The following is a 16,132-nucleotide window of genomic DNA, read 5'->3' as shown; positions in this document are numbered from 1 at the left end:
CGTGATTCGTTAAGCGTGTCCGTTACATTATATTTCATCAAAGGAAAAGCCTTTTTTATTATTTTTTTTTATTATTTTAAGCCTTGCTTAGTTATTTTATTATATGTGCTAAGTGTGCGTAAAAATAAATGCAATCATATACGTTGTGCGACTGAAGCTTCCCAGGGTGCAGCGTTAAGTGCGTACCTTTGAAGGGAAAAATATAGATTTAATCGTTATAATTCGAGCCCCGCGAAACATGTACCATGTTTATTGCGAAACATTATAAAAAGAAGCGACTCTATACAGCGACATTGCACAATCATCTGATTCTACTACACACAGAAACTAACGTAACGTTCACTTTTGATTTACAATCACAATACACTAACTACGCAGCTTTGCAAACCCGTTCATTTGCACCCGATAGCAATCTAGAAAGCATTTCCCTCCCGCTGCTTTCAACCCGTATTGCTTAGCTAAAGCTATACCCCCCTGCATCACGAATAGTATCGCCGTACCTCGTCCAGCAATCGGTCGATCGAGCTTTCGTCGATCGCAATGAACCGTTTCGAGTTGCGGCTAAAGAAGTAGATATCGCCCGTGTAGATATCGAACCAAAGCGCGTGGATGTGCAGATCGTGCGATTCGAGCCGGCGCTTGAGAAACCCGTACGACGCCACGTTCTCGATCTGCTGCAGCGTGTTCACCTGGGACAGCTTGTCCTCGATCGCAAAGTTGTTCTCCGGATCGATGTACGCGACGAACTTGCGGAGCGGCGTTTCGGACGAGAAGATGAGCGGCTTATCGAGCCCGATTTCTTTGAGGTTTTGAAACTTGGCCAGGCTCGTGTTGGCGTGCTCGCACAGCCACGCCCGCAGCGGCGATATGCGCCGGTTGTCCTGCGAAGCGAAGAATTGGTAAGGATTAGTGATGCGACACACTTCGGCACAATACTCATCCTACCAACGAGGCAAACTCGGGATCTTTCAGCTTGTACAGCAAGTTCATCGCTTTACAATCGCTGTGCCCGCAGACGATGATATGCTTGATGTTGTTCACGACACAGCCCAACTCTAGGGCGGCCGGTTCGCAGCTAAAGTACTCGTCCTGGAAGTGTTCTGCGTGCGGTACGAGATTGCCGGCATTACGCACGACAAACATGTCGCCGACGTGCGTCTCGGTAAACCGGGTCGGGATCATGCGACTGTCCATGCAGGTGAAAAACACGGCTTTAGGCTGTTTAGGCGAAAAAGGTGAGAAACGAAAAATGTCCCTTATTATATTGGAATGAAAGAATCGCCCCCCAAATCGCTACCATACCTGCGGATTGTCACGAACTTTCCGAAATTCCTGCACCATTTGCTCGCGGGTCGTATGCCGGTAACGCATAACGCCTCGCAATATACGCTCCATGACTCACAAACCGACTGGACCGGGTGACTGGGGTGGATGGGTGGGATCGGCTTACGGAAGCAGCTCCTCGCGAAGACGATCTCCTACACCCCCGAGGCAGCGCACCCGGGCGTACAAACACGGCACTTGGAAACACTATGATGACACGCAGACACACTACTCACGGGTCACCGAATGGACGAGCATCGTTTCTGCTTTCGGCTTGTTAGCAACAATTACAACCTTGACCGATAAAAGCGTACTGCAGCCCAAAAGAAATATCCAAATTAACACTTTTAAGATGCTGCTCGTCTTTAACAGCAAATAATTGCAGAAGGGAACATGCTTGCAGCACGTCTGTCCCCAGAGCCGCGTAGTCCAGCGATGACTTCACAGTCGCTGGATTAAACGCAAAAATAGAGTGACGATCGTAAACAGTGTGGTACGTCGCGATCAGCGATCGAATGCACAACGACATCGCCGATCCGAAATGCTTCGAAAGATGTAACGCACACAAAAGCACACTATGCTCCGGTCCCCCCGAAACTGGCCATGTAAGAGGGACATAAACGTGTCCAACGCGTCCACAGAGAAAGGGGTTGGAGCAAGAGCGCGCTTAGGGGATGGAAGGGTGAGAATGATGACGGAGCTAGTAAACAAATGTGTGACGGTGTGCGTAAGCGTTGCAGCAAACGCATACACTCACTCGCACGTGGCGGCCCCGATGGAGTCGCAACGGCATGGAGCAACGGCAGCGGCATCAGCAACACGTCGCTGACTACTATCTCTTTTCCGTGCAGGGCGTTATGCCGGCTGGCAATGGAAACCGTAGGACCGTCCCTTCGGCATGACGCGAACGTACGATTGCGCGAGGCAAACAGATATAGTGTGCGTGAACCAGTCTCGGGCGAAGGTCACTCTCGATTTCGAAGCGTAAAGTTTCTACGTTCATTGATTTCGATTCGATTGGAGCAAAGCTGGAGCACGCACTATGTAAGGGTGATTAGATATTAGTTGTGGATGTAAAAGACATGAAACGAAATGAATTTAATTTGCTCGGTACGTATTTAGTGAAAGAAATTCACAACTAAACGAGCCCTTCGCACATGGCGATCACTGTAAACCGATTTTGTTCATTGCAGTACACGAATAATTCTTTCCTTAAACGGTTCAACACGCACGAAAATCTAAAAGCGAACTATTTTACCAACGCTGGGCGCGAGCTCGCCCCTATTCCAACGGACGATGCGGCACTAACTGAGGCGATAGTCGGAATAAAGCGCTGATAAGATGTGATACCATCGCTAAACATCGGCACCCGACTTCGTACAGTGGGTCAGCTGTCGGCTGGAAAGGAAGGGCAGCAGAGTAAACAGGAATTGAGCGACGGACCTATCCCACACGCTGGGGCGGGATGAGCCATGATTAGAAAGAAGGGAAGAAAAACGGCAGAAAAATATCACGATGCGCATGCATTGCATTTTTGCTATTGCCAAAGGGCAGTATGGAAATCGAGTTCGAATCGAGTAGAGCCAAGCTAATTCAATTCCAAATATTTCCAATAGGATTTCATTTATCCAACTAGAACTTAATGACAAGTGTTTATATCAATATTATTTTATTCATATTCTTCTGCAGTTTGGCTTTATTTTACAGTTTACATCTTCATTTGCTCCAGCCCATAGACCCTTCTCCTCCTCCTCCTCCTCCTCTGTTGTCCTGAATTTTACCACTATCAATAATAGGGTTCGCTGGCGGATTCGAAGCTCCTTCTACTCCTGCAGCAACAAAATTTACACCGTTTTGCTTTACTTCTTTCATTATTCTATTCTGTTTCAGTTAGGTACCATAAACGCTCGCTTTTTTATCTGGTCACAATATTCCATATTCTCCCCTGCGAAACACTTTTCCATTAGCGTGTCGATAGTGTGAAGAAAGGAAGGAGGAAGATCGTTTGGTCCACGTGTAACGAGAGTTCCAAAGGCGTGAACCTGTTTTGATTCGCAAAAATTGCACAACGAAAAGGGAAAGTGAGTGCTAGAAGCTGGAATAGCTCAAACAAACAGCTTGAATCACTTATCCGAATAATCGGCTATTGAACACGGGAGTCTACAGGATCGATTCAGCGCGCGCAACAAACCAACGGCAGCTAAATATACATATGGCGGGAGCAGCAGAAGCTAATAGTAACACTTCTAGTAAAAAGCAAATCCACTAATTTCTTCTGTAATCATTATAAAGTAGTAAAAATCAGCCAGTCACACACAAACATACGCGACTTAGGATCGTTGCAACGGGATTATCATCAGGAACACGTTATATTCAACAGTAAGGTTGGAACGGTCTACTCTCAAGCGTCAAACCGGCAGCAGCGGTGCAGCCCTTTCGATTATTTGGAAACAGGAGGGATGCATCAAAACAAGAACAACAACAACAACAAAAACTACGGAAGCAAACTTGCCAATATCCTGCCGAGATTGCACGCGTCCTCAAACATTCACACAGCGTCTGACTTAGGTGGTGGAGTTTGCTCTTCCATAGGGGGGGTGGGGCCCATCATCATCCAACGTTTCTGCGGCTGCTCTCAAGCGTGCACAGTTTCGCACCTTCCACGCGTGGTAAACTAAACAACAAAATGACTGCGCAGGAAGGAACGTCGACATCCGCACGACCATCAGGCTTTCTTTTTTTTTTTTGTCTGGAAGATCACGTCCTAGTATTCGTTTTGCTTACCGGAAGTAGTAGTACTTCTTCCGGTACAGGTATCAGTGATAAGCGTTCGTTGTGGTGTTGTGATGGTACGATTGATATTGCGTTAGGTGGTGTGCTTGCAGCTGCTGGTGCTGTTGCTGCTGCTGATTCGGTTGCTGGTAAAGCTGCTGCTGCTGATGCTGCTGCTGCTGCCCAGCGTACTGGTGATAGCCTCCGCCGCTTCCGGCGTACTGGTTTGGATGCGTCGCACCATTCACCATGCCACCGTGCGCACCGTGATGGCTGATGGCTGCATGGTGCAGGTGGTGATTGTTCGCATGGCTGGCGCCGGTGCTGCTGTTCGGGTTCTCCAGCTCCTCGAAGTACTTGCGCGCGTTCCGAATGTTGATCAGCGTTGCCTCGGACGGTATCGACGGATCGGACATCACCACCATCACGTACGTGTTGCTCGTGAACGTGTCGATAAACGCCGCAAACACGCTGTTGCGCACCTCCATCGACGAGAACTTGGCACCGAGCTTCGAGCAGGACAGCTTGAACTGTTTGATGATGTTCGACACCTTCTCGAACCGGTGGCTGTCCCGGTGCTGTTTGCGCTGGCAGTGCGAAATCACCAGAAAGGTGGCCCGCTCGAACAGCAGCACCTCGTCCGCGTCCACCACGTTCGCGAAGTAGTTGAGCGAGTGCTCCAGCGCCTTCACGTTCGGGATCAGCTGGTAGACGATGCTGCTCCACGCCCGGTACAGCGTCTCGTCCCAGATGCTCGTCCGGAATGCCGTACACTCGAGCGGGCGCGAACAGCGCTTCAGGTCCTCCTCGCGCTCCTTGAATATTATGTCGCGCTGCTCCTCCGCCACCAGGTCCATCTTGTGCACGAGGCAGAAGATCTTCGCGTTCGGCGAGTTGACCAGCAACGCCTCCAGGCACGACTGGTAGTAGTGCATGTCCTTGTCCAGCTCGCGGCTCTCCACATCGAACACGTAGATCAGCACCTCCACGTTCCGGAAGATGTTGTCCTTCTGTGAGGCGAAGTACTGCTCCATGAACGATTCCTGCCCACCGCAGTCCCACAGGTTGAGCACGAGATTGCCCAAAAAGCGGACGTGTGAGTGTTCGACATCGACTGGCGGGGGGAAAAGAATCGAAATTAGCAAATGCGTTCTGGTGGTTGTTTTGCTGCCTCGCAAGGACACTCACTTGTGGCCCCCAGCCTTCGTGTGTCACGGGCGATGTAGTTGGCGAAGATGATCGAACGCATGCTGGTCTTGCCAGAGCCGCTCTTGCCCATCAGGAGCACCTACAACCGGGAACGTAGAAATATATCCCATTTGCATGAATCATTGCCAGCCATTGATCGAGAGACACTGTTATGACGGCAAAGTCGTAGAAAACAAAACACACTACAAACCTTTTTCTTCATTGTGTCTGGGCGCGCTAGTTTGGCTGCGGGGAAGAAATATGTGCGCACGGCTACCGAAGTCAAGCGTCTATATAAAAGCGTAGAATGTACACGAAAAAATTACAAAGTTCTGATTGAAAGTAGATTAGAATCACGGTCGTTCTTTCTTTTTTCCCTTCCAGCACAGATAGCAGCGACCAACAAAAAAAATAACAACAAATGTTATTGACGTTTGACGTTCCGATGACAGCTGAGGCGAAGCGTTATACGGAAATGCTTTACAAAGTGTTATACCGTTTGAATGTTTGGCGCGAATTCAAAAAATCTTTTTTTTAATAGCACAACACAAAACTACAAATAGCACAACATTTACAAGAGTACAGCAATGAAATCAGAAGCACAAAAAAACTTAAATACAGCTAAACACTTGAAAATACAGCTTTTGTTTTATTGTGATGTTATTTAACCTGTTGATTTGAAATTGTTTGTATTGGTCGTGTTTTCGCTTAACGGTAATTGAAAATAAAATTTGTTCATAAAACTATCTTAATTTTTTTAGTGTAAGAGTTTACGCAATGTAATGACGGACCAATACAAGCTCTAGAGACTTATAGACTACAAGTAAAGTTATAGGAATAGTAAAGTCAGCCGGTTCGTACAAAGTTTGAACCCACCACGGGTATGCTGTTAAGTCGTATGAGTTGTCGACTGTGCCACGGGACCGCCCCCAAAAAGCGTTATCTAAATTTTGTAAAAGTTCGAAACATCACGCAAATGTTTTAGCTTCGGCTCCATTGATGTATATTGTGACATTGTACACTGGTGATGTGTACACTGGTGAGTAGAAACGTTCTCGTGAGTAAATGTGCTTCTGCCCCCTTTGAAAAGAATCCCAAGAATGTAAGGTATGGATTGATTTTTAAAATACAATTGGCACTCAAACACAGCACATTGCAGTGCCAAACTATAAAAGTAAGGTGTCACAAGCGGTTGAAAAAAATATCTAGTTATGGCTCATTGTGTTAAGCTGGTGATGTTGTTCAAAGTGTTACTCCTATCCTGCTGTTTCGGTAATCAGAGCTGCGTGCAGCATACATTGTTAAACATCGGTGTAATTTGAAATCCTTCCCTTCCAATAGCACATCCAACCAATCAGCAGCAAACGTCCGATCCTCCCATCACAGAAAATGTTAAATGTTTAATCGAAGTTAAGGAGCTGCTGAAGCTAGTATTTAAACTTCTTTCTGTAGAATCGTTTGATTTGTTAAGCGAAATGAATCAATTCCAAAAAATGCAAGACCAGGAAAGTTTCAGCTCTGCATCATCTTCGAAATCGGCTGAGAACAATCACGGCAACACTGAGCAGCCTATTCATTTCCTGTTGGAAAAGTTGGATATGCTAATGAGGAACTTTAACCAAACAGTTGGCACCCTTTCCTGCTTTAAGCAGGTAAGTAAAGAAATCGTTTAGTTGCAGTACTCAACTAATAAAGCATTTCAAACATTACAGACTCGCTTTAATCGCGAACCGGCTAGCCACGTAGCCAACTTACGCCAACAATCCACCATCAATTGCGACACTTCTCCAATGGTGTGTATGGTGTTTCGTCTTCTGCACTGGATGTACGTAGAGCCTACGTACGAGATTATCCAGCTGTTGCGCTTTTGGATACGTGGTAACAAATCCTTTCAACAGTGGTAATACCTTCAAGTCAATGTCCAATCGTCAATGTTGAGACCGAGATAATAAAGGATGGCGTTTTAACTGCCCATTTTAGATAAGATAAACCGCGCTCCTATCGATCGAAGGCGTTCGAACTGCCGGAAGGGATAGTCCCGACCCCGACAATACCGTGACACCTGACCAGATAAGACTGCACACACACACACACACACACACACACACACACACACACACACACACACGCCGGAGATGATAAGATTGCAATTGTTGTAAGTGACGGCAGATTTGCTTGCATTGATTGACGGTCGAGTGGAAATTTGAATGGAATCTGGTAAATTAATTTCAAATCATAGACAGATCAAATGATGGTTCAGTAGACTCAAGAAGTGTGTGCAATCTCACTGAACACAATAAAGTGTGACTGATACTGACTCCCCACCAAATGATTGATTTTAAAGAAACCGTAATATTGTTTCATTTTTCATTGTAATATCTTCATCCACGTTGCCTGAGTAACTTTTCGACCCGGCCAACCTTTTCCCACACAATTTATCTCCATAGTTGATCACGCTCCATACAGTCCCCCTCCGAGCGCTAGGGCGACCAACTTTACCAAAACTATAGTACAAATGTGTACACACAGACACACCTAACGTTGCAAACCAAGCCCACCGAAAGGCTCATGCTACACACGCATTACGCAGCCCAACGCTAGCCGACGCACACTACGATAGCACGTGGCAGTACGCAACGACAGCCCGCTCGCCCGCTCAGAACGCACTCTCGCGGCTCCATCGTGGTCGTTGTGATGGCTTAATCCGATCCAAGCGTCACACACCGACCAGAAATCCCTCATCGAGGGTCGATTTTCGGCGGTGGGGAGGCGGGGAGGCGAGAACGGTGAAGCGAAAATAAGCATTTAGCACGACCCGTTTCGGTTGCATTCCGCTCGACACCTTCAGACGCAACGGATCAGCGAAGCATCCGACCCAGCAGCTTACGCGTGCTTTGCCAAGCCTTTGAAAGTGATTTTACTCCACTCTACCTCGGCGACCATGAAGCGATCTTTGGCGGCGGTCCTAATCTTTGCAGCGTTCGCTGCCAACGTGCAGGCGGTAAGCGTTAACCAGGCTGTGTGATCGTGGTAAAACAAAAACCTTCGGTGGAGGTACTTACGGCAGATGTTGTTTCTTGTCTTTGGGACGGGTAGGTGACGGTGGACGTCTACTATGCCCACCTTTGCCCGGACAGTGTGCGCTGGGTGCAGAATCAGCTGCTGACATTGAATCCGACGCTTCTGAACGCCATCACCCTTGACTTCATTCCGTTCGGCAAAGCGCAGGTAAGTGCAAAAAGCGTCAAAAAGGGAAAGGGAGCCAAAGTTTGTATGTAATTATTAGGTTACATTTAATCAAAGTTAGCTATTTCTAGAGACAAACAGAATAAGCTATTTCTATTAATTTGGGCTGTGTGAAACTATGTGCGTGCGGGCAGTGAGTGTGTGGTGATGTATGCTGTGGTCAGTGTCGCCCGCTAGAAACCTGTTTTGTTGCTATTTTCTTTGCATCAGTTTGGGGAGAGTAGAGCGAACGGTTGTTTCTACATAAATTAAATCGAAAGAAGCCTGGCAGCGCTTAGCGGTTGGATTGTTCTTAAGACCGATTGGAACTCCCCGCCCGAGGGTCGCGATCGTGCCCGCGGAGAGCAAACCGGATTTATTTCGTAAGCTCCGAACGGGTTGCTCGCCTGTGCAGCTGTATGTACTTAGGTGTTTTTGGTGCCATAATATTAATGTTTGAATGAAATTTCAAGAAACTTTTACAAAATACGGCCTTACGACCTTATCCCCCCAACCGATCGCGATGTAGCAATACAAGAGAACCTTCCCACGCAACGCTAAGGTCAATAGCGAGAAGGCGTTGAAATGGATCTATTAAAACACCTACACACACCGGGCTGATGTGCGCAATTGGGCGAGATTCTGCAACGATTTCGAAAGCATCGTTTCCGTCCCATTCTTCTCCCTTCAAACAATGCGCGCCTGTGTGCTGTGAATTCTGGGCGTTAGCTAACTTAGTTGCTTTTATTGCATCCATTGCATTACTTTCCAGAGCGTCAACAATGGCCAGAGCTTCATTTGCCAGCACGGTCCGGCCGAATGCGAGGGCAATCGTGTGCAATCGTGTGTGCTCAGCCTGCTGCCGACCCAGCAGGCCCAGGTGAACTACGTCGGATGCCAGATGAGCTTCACCGCTGATCCACGCGGCTGGGAGGTAAGTAGCGAGAAGTAATGGCAGAAATAGTGGTTGACCTAATATAACCGTTTTTTCCTTTCGCCCGAAGTGTGCTTTCCGTTCGGGCGTTAATCTTAACGCTGCCGAGCAATGCGTTGAGGGTACGCAGGGAACGACCCTTCAGCTTGAGGCGGAGCGTCGCACGCAGCTCATTACGCCGGCGTTTATTCCAACCATCGTGTTCAACGGCGTAAGCATGATGCAATTAACTATTTTGTATCAGCTAATTCAATTAACGCCTCCGGTTTTGTTTGCTTGTGTTTTGTTTCAGCAATTCGACCAGGGTCTCCAGGATCGATCGCTGAACGACTTTGCGGGCATTATTTGCGAACTGGCCGGACTTACCGGAGTGGGCTGTTAAGCGTCCCCGTGTGTGTTGACTGTATCGAGCTGACGCGTAGTGATTAACTATAAGAAAGTCAATCCAACAGCCAAATAGCCGAAAAAGAACATTTTTAAAATTGTACATCACTTCAAAATAAAAACAAAAAACAAATAAAGTACAAAATGTTCGCATGAACTAGGACACGCGAAACAACTTTAATCTTTGCAATTCCGAGACACGAGTCTAGAATGTTTACGTAAGTTTGTACAAAAACAGGGCAAATCGATCGAATCTTATCATCGGCACACAGCATTTGAAGCCAATTTCCGTAAGCAAGTGCTATCGGATTTAAACTCCGAGGCAAACTTGTTGCTGATAAAGTATCGGACGATTTAAGAGGTTGTTGGTTTTCCAGACATAATCATGGTGATTAAGCACAAATTAAGCACAACAATGTACACTGATTAATCCTATTGGGAGGTCACAGTTTTACCGTTCTATGACTGTTCGCCGCTCCGAAAGATTGAAAATGGCTTTTTTGAAAATTGAAAACAAACATTTTGAGAAAAATACATTTACACAAGATTTCACATTTACATTTACCCATCGGATTTATGATTTATGATTTTATCGCCACAAACCCCTGGAGCATGCTTCTGCAACTTTAAGCCCAAATGCGATACGCAACGTTCAAAAATGCTGGAGCCCGGCAAACGCGCTAATAATTCACCTTCTATAACCCTTCTATATAACGCTAATAATTCACCTTGGTCGGGAGCATTCACTTCCATTGCGCGTCCTCTCGTGATTTGCATTCAGAATGATTATTTCCGAAACCTAATTAAATACAGGAAAGGTCCAGCAGCCAAACCAAGTACAACTACGACAACAGCACCAAGGATAATAGCAACGAGCACAACAGCATGAAGGGCAACAATGAATCCTACTCAGGCCAAGAGCAGTCCAGCTCCAGCATGCTAGCACTAATTACTAGGAAGCTAGAGGGTTGGGGGCGGGCTTGCGGGAGCAGCAAAATGTCCAGGAAGTCAAGCTGGACGAAATTCTGCAAACAGTGCAGCAGCAAGATACGCACGGGCTAACCATCCGCAAGGTAGTGGGAGTGATCCAGGTAGAGGTAGAACAAATCAAGGATGTGGTTTGTTCTTGCGAGTTTGTTGTGGCGATAAGTCTCTTAAAACCACGGGGAGAAACGCACGAGCGGAGGAGAAACAAAGCCAAGTATATTTACACCATATCTTCTGGGTGGCTGGCGGAAACCGCTACGTTTTGAGATGAGAAGCTTGAGATCTGCCTCACAAGAGAAGCGAAGCCTCTCTAGCGATGGAGTATGATATGAGATTTCCCTTTTTTCCGCCTCAATCGTACGGCTCTCAGTGTTGAACACAGATCATGTTGTATTTTATTGGAACTTTTACTACTGCTACCAAAACACCCCGACTCAAGGTATCGTGAGTTGATCTTCCTACCGATTGTGGTGTGTTGCGGAGAGAAAAGCGCGCCCGTATTTATCTAAGTGAGCAAAAACAAAAGGGAGAAATGTCTTACACTGGGAACGAACCTGTGGAAAGTGTGCATATTGTTCAACGTGTACAGGAACGTAAGAAACCCCCGTTTTTAAATATCTAGCTAGTTATAGTTAAAAGGTGTAAAATATATGTATACAAAAAAGAAACGTTGCAGTTGACCGGAACATAATTGAACACCGTTGCTTTATTCTTGCGTACATCAACTCGAACTGTGCTGCTCTCGACCACTCACTGTTTGCCTTGGGCCTGCTTTTCCAGCTTTTCCCGCTCCATGCTTTGCAGTTGCTCAAGCGTAAGTAGCGAAACGCCGAGCTGATCTTCGCGGGTGAACGGCTGTGCCATCTGTCGGAGCCAGCGTTTGGCAAGCTGTGAAGGGAAAGTGTTTGAGTTTTAGCAAAAAAAAAACAGTTGCATTAAGAAATTTGCTCTCTAACCTGCATCGATTCTTCCGTACTGAGATTGCTCAAATTATCGGTCAGATGCTCCTGTATCCATTTCGGCAGCTTGCCCCGCTTGTCCTGCCGGGAGAAGCGCTTGTCCGCGAAGATCATAATACCGTAATCGGTCTTACCACTGTTTGGGGAGGCAAGCAAGCAACAAAAAAAAACCATTTAATGGGTACACACGTGACACAAGAAGCAGAACAACAGGTGCCCGTGAATACCTACCGAATAGCACGACCAACGCACTGTGCCGCATGCCGCAGTGCATCGAAGGTAAGAAAATCGTTCTCCCGTATCTGGAACTGATCGCGCAAATAGTCCAACCGTGCCTTCAGTATGCGCGACTGGGTGTACACGTACGGAATGCCAAACATCAGCACCGCCCGACCGAGATGGTGATCGAAATCCACACCCTCCGACACTTTGCCACGGGCGACGGCCAACAGCACGGCACCGCGGCCACACTCGCACGCCTTCACGTAGTTCATCAGTGCGTAGGACGTTTCCGCATTGTCCTGCGTTTCGATGAACAGTAGCTTGTAGCGCAGCAGCGTATCGATGATGCCCTGATCGTACCAGGACGCGACGACCGACTCCAGGTACAGGTAGGAGGTGAAGAAGCACACCACCCCGTCCGGTACGGTTTTGGCCGTCTCCACAAGCAGCTGGCCGTAATTGCGCGTCACCGCCGTATCTTCGCGCGTTTCAAAGCGCGACGAGATGGCAACCTGATCATTGCCACGCGCTACAATCTGCGGAATGGAAAGAGCAATGACAGTATAATCCCAACCCCATCCAGTGGCCATTTGTTTCGGCGCATTTGCTTTACCATCGGCAGCAAGCAGGGCCGGGCGAGCGTCATCGTGAACGAGCTCATCACGACCGGCTCAAAGTCCAGTATCTTCGGGTACATGTCCATCGGGGACAGCGTGCCGGACGTGATGACCACGCTCTGGAACCGCTGGAAGATCGGTTTCATCGCGATCGACGAATCGAGACAGCTGAAGTGCATGATCGGATTCGACACGGTGGGCGTTTTGTCGTCGAACGGCTCGATGATGATGGTAAAGCCCTTCGTGTACGTCGACACGAGCGTCGCGAACGAGGTAATGACCGACAGCGGGCCGTACTCGCTCAGGTCCGTGATTTCCAGCGTGCGCAGCAGCGACTGCAACCGATCGGCACAGAAGCGCAGCGGTTTCCGCTCGATGCACACCTTCTGCTGTACGTCGCGCAAAAACCCGGCCGGACTTTCCTGCACCACGTGCTGGACGCGCAGCCGCGATTTGATGTACTCGATGAAGCGCTTCAGAAAGGACAGGAAGTGATCCGCGTTGCGTATGTTGCCCGGCACGACCTCCCTGATGACCTCGTTCGGCAACACCGGATTCGCCAGCACCATGTCGGTTTCGCGGGCGAACGACGCATCCTTCAAGCCCTGCACCAGCCGGACGTACTCTTCGTTGAGGCGACGCTTGTCGTCCTCCTTCAGTCTGCAAGCCAAAGAAAACAGCTTCATCAGAACGTGCTCTTCAGAATGCTGCAGCAATATAAACAAAAATCGCAAATCGCGCTTACTCGGCCACTTTCTTCTCCAGGTTGTGTATACCGGTCGTGCTGCGCTCGATCAGCCGCCGGTTGATCTTTACGCTCATCGAGTCCACGCACACGTTGTCGATGTTGTGCGCCTCGTCGCACACGACGACCGATTCGCGGGCCAGCTCCTTCGAGACCACCTCCGCCACCTTCGGATCGAGCAGGTAGTAGTAGCTGTACACGACCACGTGCGCCTGGTTGATGGCAAAGCGGGACAGAAAGTACGGACACCAGTTCCGCTCCCGGCCGAACTCTTTCAGATCGTCGATCGAGTACACGCCCGGCGGCAGCATGTTTTCTTTGCCCTCCGCCTGGAAACCCTCGTAATACTGGCACACCGGTGCCGACTCGTCGTGAGCCGCCCGTTCGCGCACGTAGCTCGCGGTCATGCCGTAGCACCGTGCGTCAACAATCTTGCCCTCCCGTTCGCGGCTCACCTCCGGATGGATGCACATGTTTTTGCGCGAGCTAAGCACCAGCCCGGTAATGTTCGGCATTGCGCCCGTCTGCTTTTCGTAGTAGTTCATCAGATGCTTCAGCTCGGCAATTACCTTCTCAATCTCGGGCACCGTACGCGAGCAGTAGATCAGCTTGCGCACGACGTGCGGGTTCTCCAGTATGTACGCCACGATCAGCGAGAGCAGCGTGGTGGTTTTGCCCGTCCCCGAGGGCATTTCCAGCAGACAGTGGCCCTTCGCATCGAACGTACGCTTCAGCTCGAGCATGTAAGCGTACTGCTCCGGGTAGATGTACTCGTACGGAAAGTACACCAGCAATCCGTCAACGCTGATCCTGTGGACGCAAGGTACCGCGGTTAGGGGAGTGCAATTGGCACATTTTGTTCGTATTCTTACCTCATTTTGTAGCGATTATTCCATTCGTGTGATGCAAACGAAGATGCGATGCACGCGCGCCGGCTGCAGAATGGGTTGTTGTTGTTTTGGAGGATTTTGACAGATAAACGATCAGCTATACCAAGGTGGATTAAAGAGACCAAGTGGACGAAAAGGGTCTTTGGGGGGTCGCCATGTATGAGGGACCTTACGTCATTTTAAAACCATTATCGACTGGCTTCCGCACACAAAGTATAGCAAATAAAACAGAATTTTTGGTTGTTAAGTGCATTTTTGTGAGCCGGTCTCATAGTACAGTCGTCAACTCGTACGACTTAACAACATGCCCGTCATGGGTTCAATCCCCAAATAGACCGTGCCGCCATACGTAGGTCTGACTATCCTGCTATGGGGGGAAATCAATTAGTCACTGAAAGCCAAGCCCATAAGTGGTACAGGCAGGCCTTGACCGACAACGGTTGTTGAGCCAAAGAAGAAGAAGAAGAAGTGCAGTTTTGTATTTGTTTTGATTATCTTAAAAGAAATGAGTCAAATTATATATCTTTAATGATTTTGTTAATCTCGAGATCTAAAATCAAGTAAATCACTTTATTCTCCAATGTACCTCATAGATAATTCGGAATGAATGTAAACATATGTAAAATAAAATATTTCTTATTTATTATCCTTAAATATGTCGAAAACAATTTAAATCATACAATACATTCTCGAAATAGCACCTGAATTATTCTTTTTTACTGGAATATATGTATTGAATCTATGATTAAATGTTTGATAAGAGCTCAAAAAGCCCAAAATATGTTTGAAAAGTATAGGAAATCATAAAAAAAATGTAGATAAATTCAATGAACAAATTAAAAAAACGTAAACAACTGTTTGAATCCTGGGGACCTTACGTCAAATGGCGATTTGTCAAAACGCTCTAGATTCCACCACCACGTTTCTTTAATCCACCTTGGGTAGTGACAGTTAAACAAAACTGACAACACGCACACACGCACACTCTCTCTGTATAAGCAATTGCAAAACAAGAAGAGGAAGAAAATGAAGATAATGTGAAATGTAACGCATACCGTACGAAGGAAAAATCGAGTCCCCGTGCCGTGCTGCTAATTTTCTCCAGGTGTTTGCCCGTTTTCCCCGCAACGCACAGCTCACGCACGCTTCGGGCACGAGTTTCCAGCCAGCGAGTGTGCCCGTGTGGTGTCTGTGTTCCAGCTTCCCAAATGGTACGGATGGTCGCAGGAACAACCCAACCCGTCACCCTGCTCCGCATCGTTGGTCGACGACCGTGGCCGTGCCTCTCGCTTCAGTTCTAGATGGAGTGTTCGCCGCCGTCTTTGTGGAGCGCAAGGTAACTACGAGATTTGTCGCCCAGCAACTGTGGATGCTCGGGATGCGTGCCATTGGAGCACCTCACTCTGAAACGATTCAACATAATTTCCACGCAGAAGAAGCAGAATCGCTTACCTCCGCCAACGTCATATGTGTGTGTGTGTGCGTGTATGTGTCGGGGTGCTTCGCCCAATTCGCAAAGCCTTTTTGCTTCGTGTTTCGCATTATCACTTATTCGATGCAGTGAAATGAGTTGAGTGAGTGTGTAATCATTCCGAAAATGTGTGTGGCTTCGCACTCCAGCACTCCACGGAAAAAGAAGGAAAAAGAAAACAGACGGAAAACCCTCCATCGCAAGCCTCGAGGCTTGCGTAAATGAATTGCTGATTCACGCGAGACAGGCAGGGGGGACCGCGTTCGGCGGGTAGGGAGCGGGTCGCGTATGATTATCCGCCCTTTGCCCCTCCCGTCTTCCGCCCGCCTGCTTGTTCTGTCGCGTATTTCAACAAGCGCAAGCGTGCATGTGCAGCTTTGTATGTAGGTGCGTGAAGGTGTGTGTGTGTGTGTGT

General features: G+C 48.0%; 5 protein-coding genes across 15 annotated transcripts in view; 2 read left to right on the top strand and 3 right to left on the bottom strand.

The window, feature by feature from the left end:
• Positions 1-221: 221 nt before the first annotated feature.
• Positions 222-2,857, bottom strand: LOC1272966 (beta carbonic anhydrase 1). 6 transcript variants are annotated; one of them, XM_003436291.2, is made up of 4 exons: positions 2,582-2,857; positions 1,303-1,636; positions 946-1,218; positions 222-881 (listed from the first exon to the last, which is right to left on the bottom strand). In XM_003436291.2, exons 2-4 carry the CDS (start codon positions 1,393-1,395, stop codon positions 480-482), a joined length of 768 nt encoding a protein of 255 aa, XP_003436339.1. In that variant the 5' UTR covers positions 1,396-1,636; positions 2,582-2,857; the 3' UTR covers positions 222-479. The 6 variants fall into 6 exon arrangements, with proteins under 6 accessions (XP_003436339.1, XP_061497444.1, XP_061497446.1 ...); XM_061641460.1 differs by having other exon boundaries at positions 2,460-2,650; XM_061641462.1 differs by having other exon boundaries at positions 2,556-2,650.
• A 118-nt stretch (positions 2,858-2,975) lies between these two features.
• On the bottom strand, positions 2,976-5,710 carry LOC1272967 (ras-related GTP-binding protein A). The gene is made up of 3 exons (XM_311898.6): positions 5,495-5,710; positions 5,284-5,383; positions 2,976-5,209 (listed from the first exon to the last, which is right to left on the bottom strand). Exons 1-3 carry the CDS (start codon positions 5,504-5,506, stop codon positions 4,140-4,142), a joined length of 1,182 nt encoding a protein of 393 aa, XP_311898.4. The 5' UTR covers positions 5,507-5,710; the 3' UTR covers positions 2,976-4,139.
• A 2,163-nt stretch (positions 5,711-7,873) lies between these two features.
• LOC1272968 (GILT-like protein 1) lies at positions 7,874-10,007 on the top strand. Its single transcript, XM_311899.5, has 5 exons — positions 7,874-8,284; positions 8,380-8,511; positions 9,281-9,442; positions 9,513-9,653; positions 9,735-10,007. The coding sequence occupies exons 1-5, from the start codon at positions 8,225-8,227 to the stop codon at positions 9,822-9,824; spliced, it is 585 nt and encodes a 194-aa protein (XP_311899.3). The 5' UTR covers positions 7,874-8,224; the 3' UTR covers positions 9,825-10,007.
• Positions 10,008-11,483: 1,476 nt separating this feature from the next.
• Positions 11,484-14,342, bottom strand: LOC1272969 (general transcription and DNA repair factor IIH helicase subunit XPD). The gene is made up of 6 exons (XM_311900.6): positions 14,229-14,342; positions 13,357-14,166; positions 12,608-13,271; positions 12,004-12,530; positions 11,770-11,908; positions 11,484-11,701 (listed from the first exon to the last, which is right to left on the bottom strand). The coding sequence occupies exons 1-6, from the start codon at positions 14,231-14,233 to the stop codon at positions 11,564-11,566; spliced, it is 2,283 nt and encodes a 760-aa protein (XP_311900.4). The 5' UTR covers positions 14,234-14,342; the 3' UTR covers positions 11,484-11,563.
• Positions 14,343-15,213: 871 nt separating this feature from the next.
• The window catches only part of LOC1272970 (serine/threonine-protein kinase Pak), a 63,023-nt gene continuing 62,104 nt past the window's right edge, over positions 15,214-16,132 (top strand). For 2 of the 6 annotated variants that reach the window (XM_061645786.1, XM_061645781.1), the window contains exon 1: positions 15,214-15,351. The gene's annotated coding sequence lies outside the window, so the exon portion shown is untranslated. Of the gene's footprint in view, positions 15,583-15,622; positions 15,821-16,132 lie in introns of those variants that run through there. The other 4 variants (XM_061645785.1, XM_061645783.1, XM_061645779.1 and 1 more) reach the window with 4 other exon arrangements.

Source organism: Anopheles gambiae, chromosome 2 (assembly GCF_943734735.2).
Source record: "Anopheles gambiae chromosome 2, idAnoGambNW_F1_1, whole genome shotgun sequence".
Lineage (NCBI taxonomy): Eukaryota > Metazoa > Arthropoda > Insecta > Diptera > Culicidae > Anopheles > Anopheles gambiae.
The sequence above is the reverse complement of the archived record's forward strand: the minus strand, read 5'-3'. Positions and strand labels throughout refer to the sequence as shown.

Bases quoted from the DNA above. Each gene is read 5' to 3' on its own strand.
- LOC1272966 (XM_003436291.2), bottom strand. From the start codon at position 1,395: ATGGAGCGTATATTGCGAGGCGTTATGCGTTACCGGCATACGACCCGC. The intron at 1,219-1,302 runs GTATGGTAGCGA...TCGCCTAAACAG, and splicing joins AAGTTCGTGACAATCCGCAG to CCTAAAGCCGTGTTTTTCAC. The intron at 882-945 runs GTAGGATGAGTA...TTCGCTTCGCAG, and splicing joins ATCCCGAGTTTGCCTCGTTG to GACAACCGGCGCATATCGCC.
- LOC1272967 (XM_311898.6), bottom strand. The intron at 5,210-5,283 runs GTGAGTGTCCTT...TCCCCCCGCCAG, and splicing joins ACGAAGGCTGGGGGCCACAA to TCGATGTCGAACACTCACAC.
- LOC1272968 (XM_311899.5), top strand. From the start codon at position 8,225: ATGAAGCGATCTTTGGCGGCGGTCCTAATCTTTGCAGCGTTCGCTGCC. The intron at 8,512-9,280 runs GTAAGTGCAAAA...ATTACTTTCCAG, and splicing joins TTCCGTTCGGCAAAGCGCAG to AGCGTCAACAATGGCCAGAG. The intron at 9,443-9,512 runs GTAAGTAGCGAG...TTTCGCCCGAAG, and splicing joins CTGATCCACGCGGCTGGGAG to TGTGCTTTCCGTTCGGGCGT.
- LOC1272969 (XM_311900.6), bottom strand. The intron at 12,531-12,607 runs GTAAAGCAAATG...TCCATTCCGCAG, and splicing joins GGCCCTGCTTGCTGCCGATG to ATTGTAGCGCGTGGCAATGA. The intron at 11,702-11,769 runs GTTAGAGAGCAA...TTCCCTTCACAG, and splicing joins GTACGGAAGAATCGATGCAG to CTTGCCAAACGCTGGCTCCG.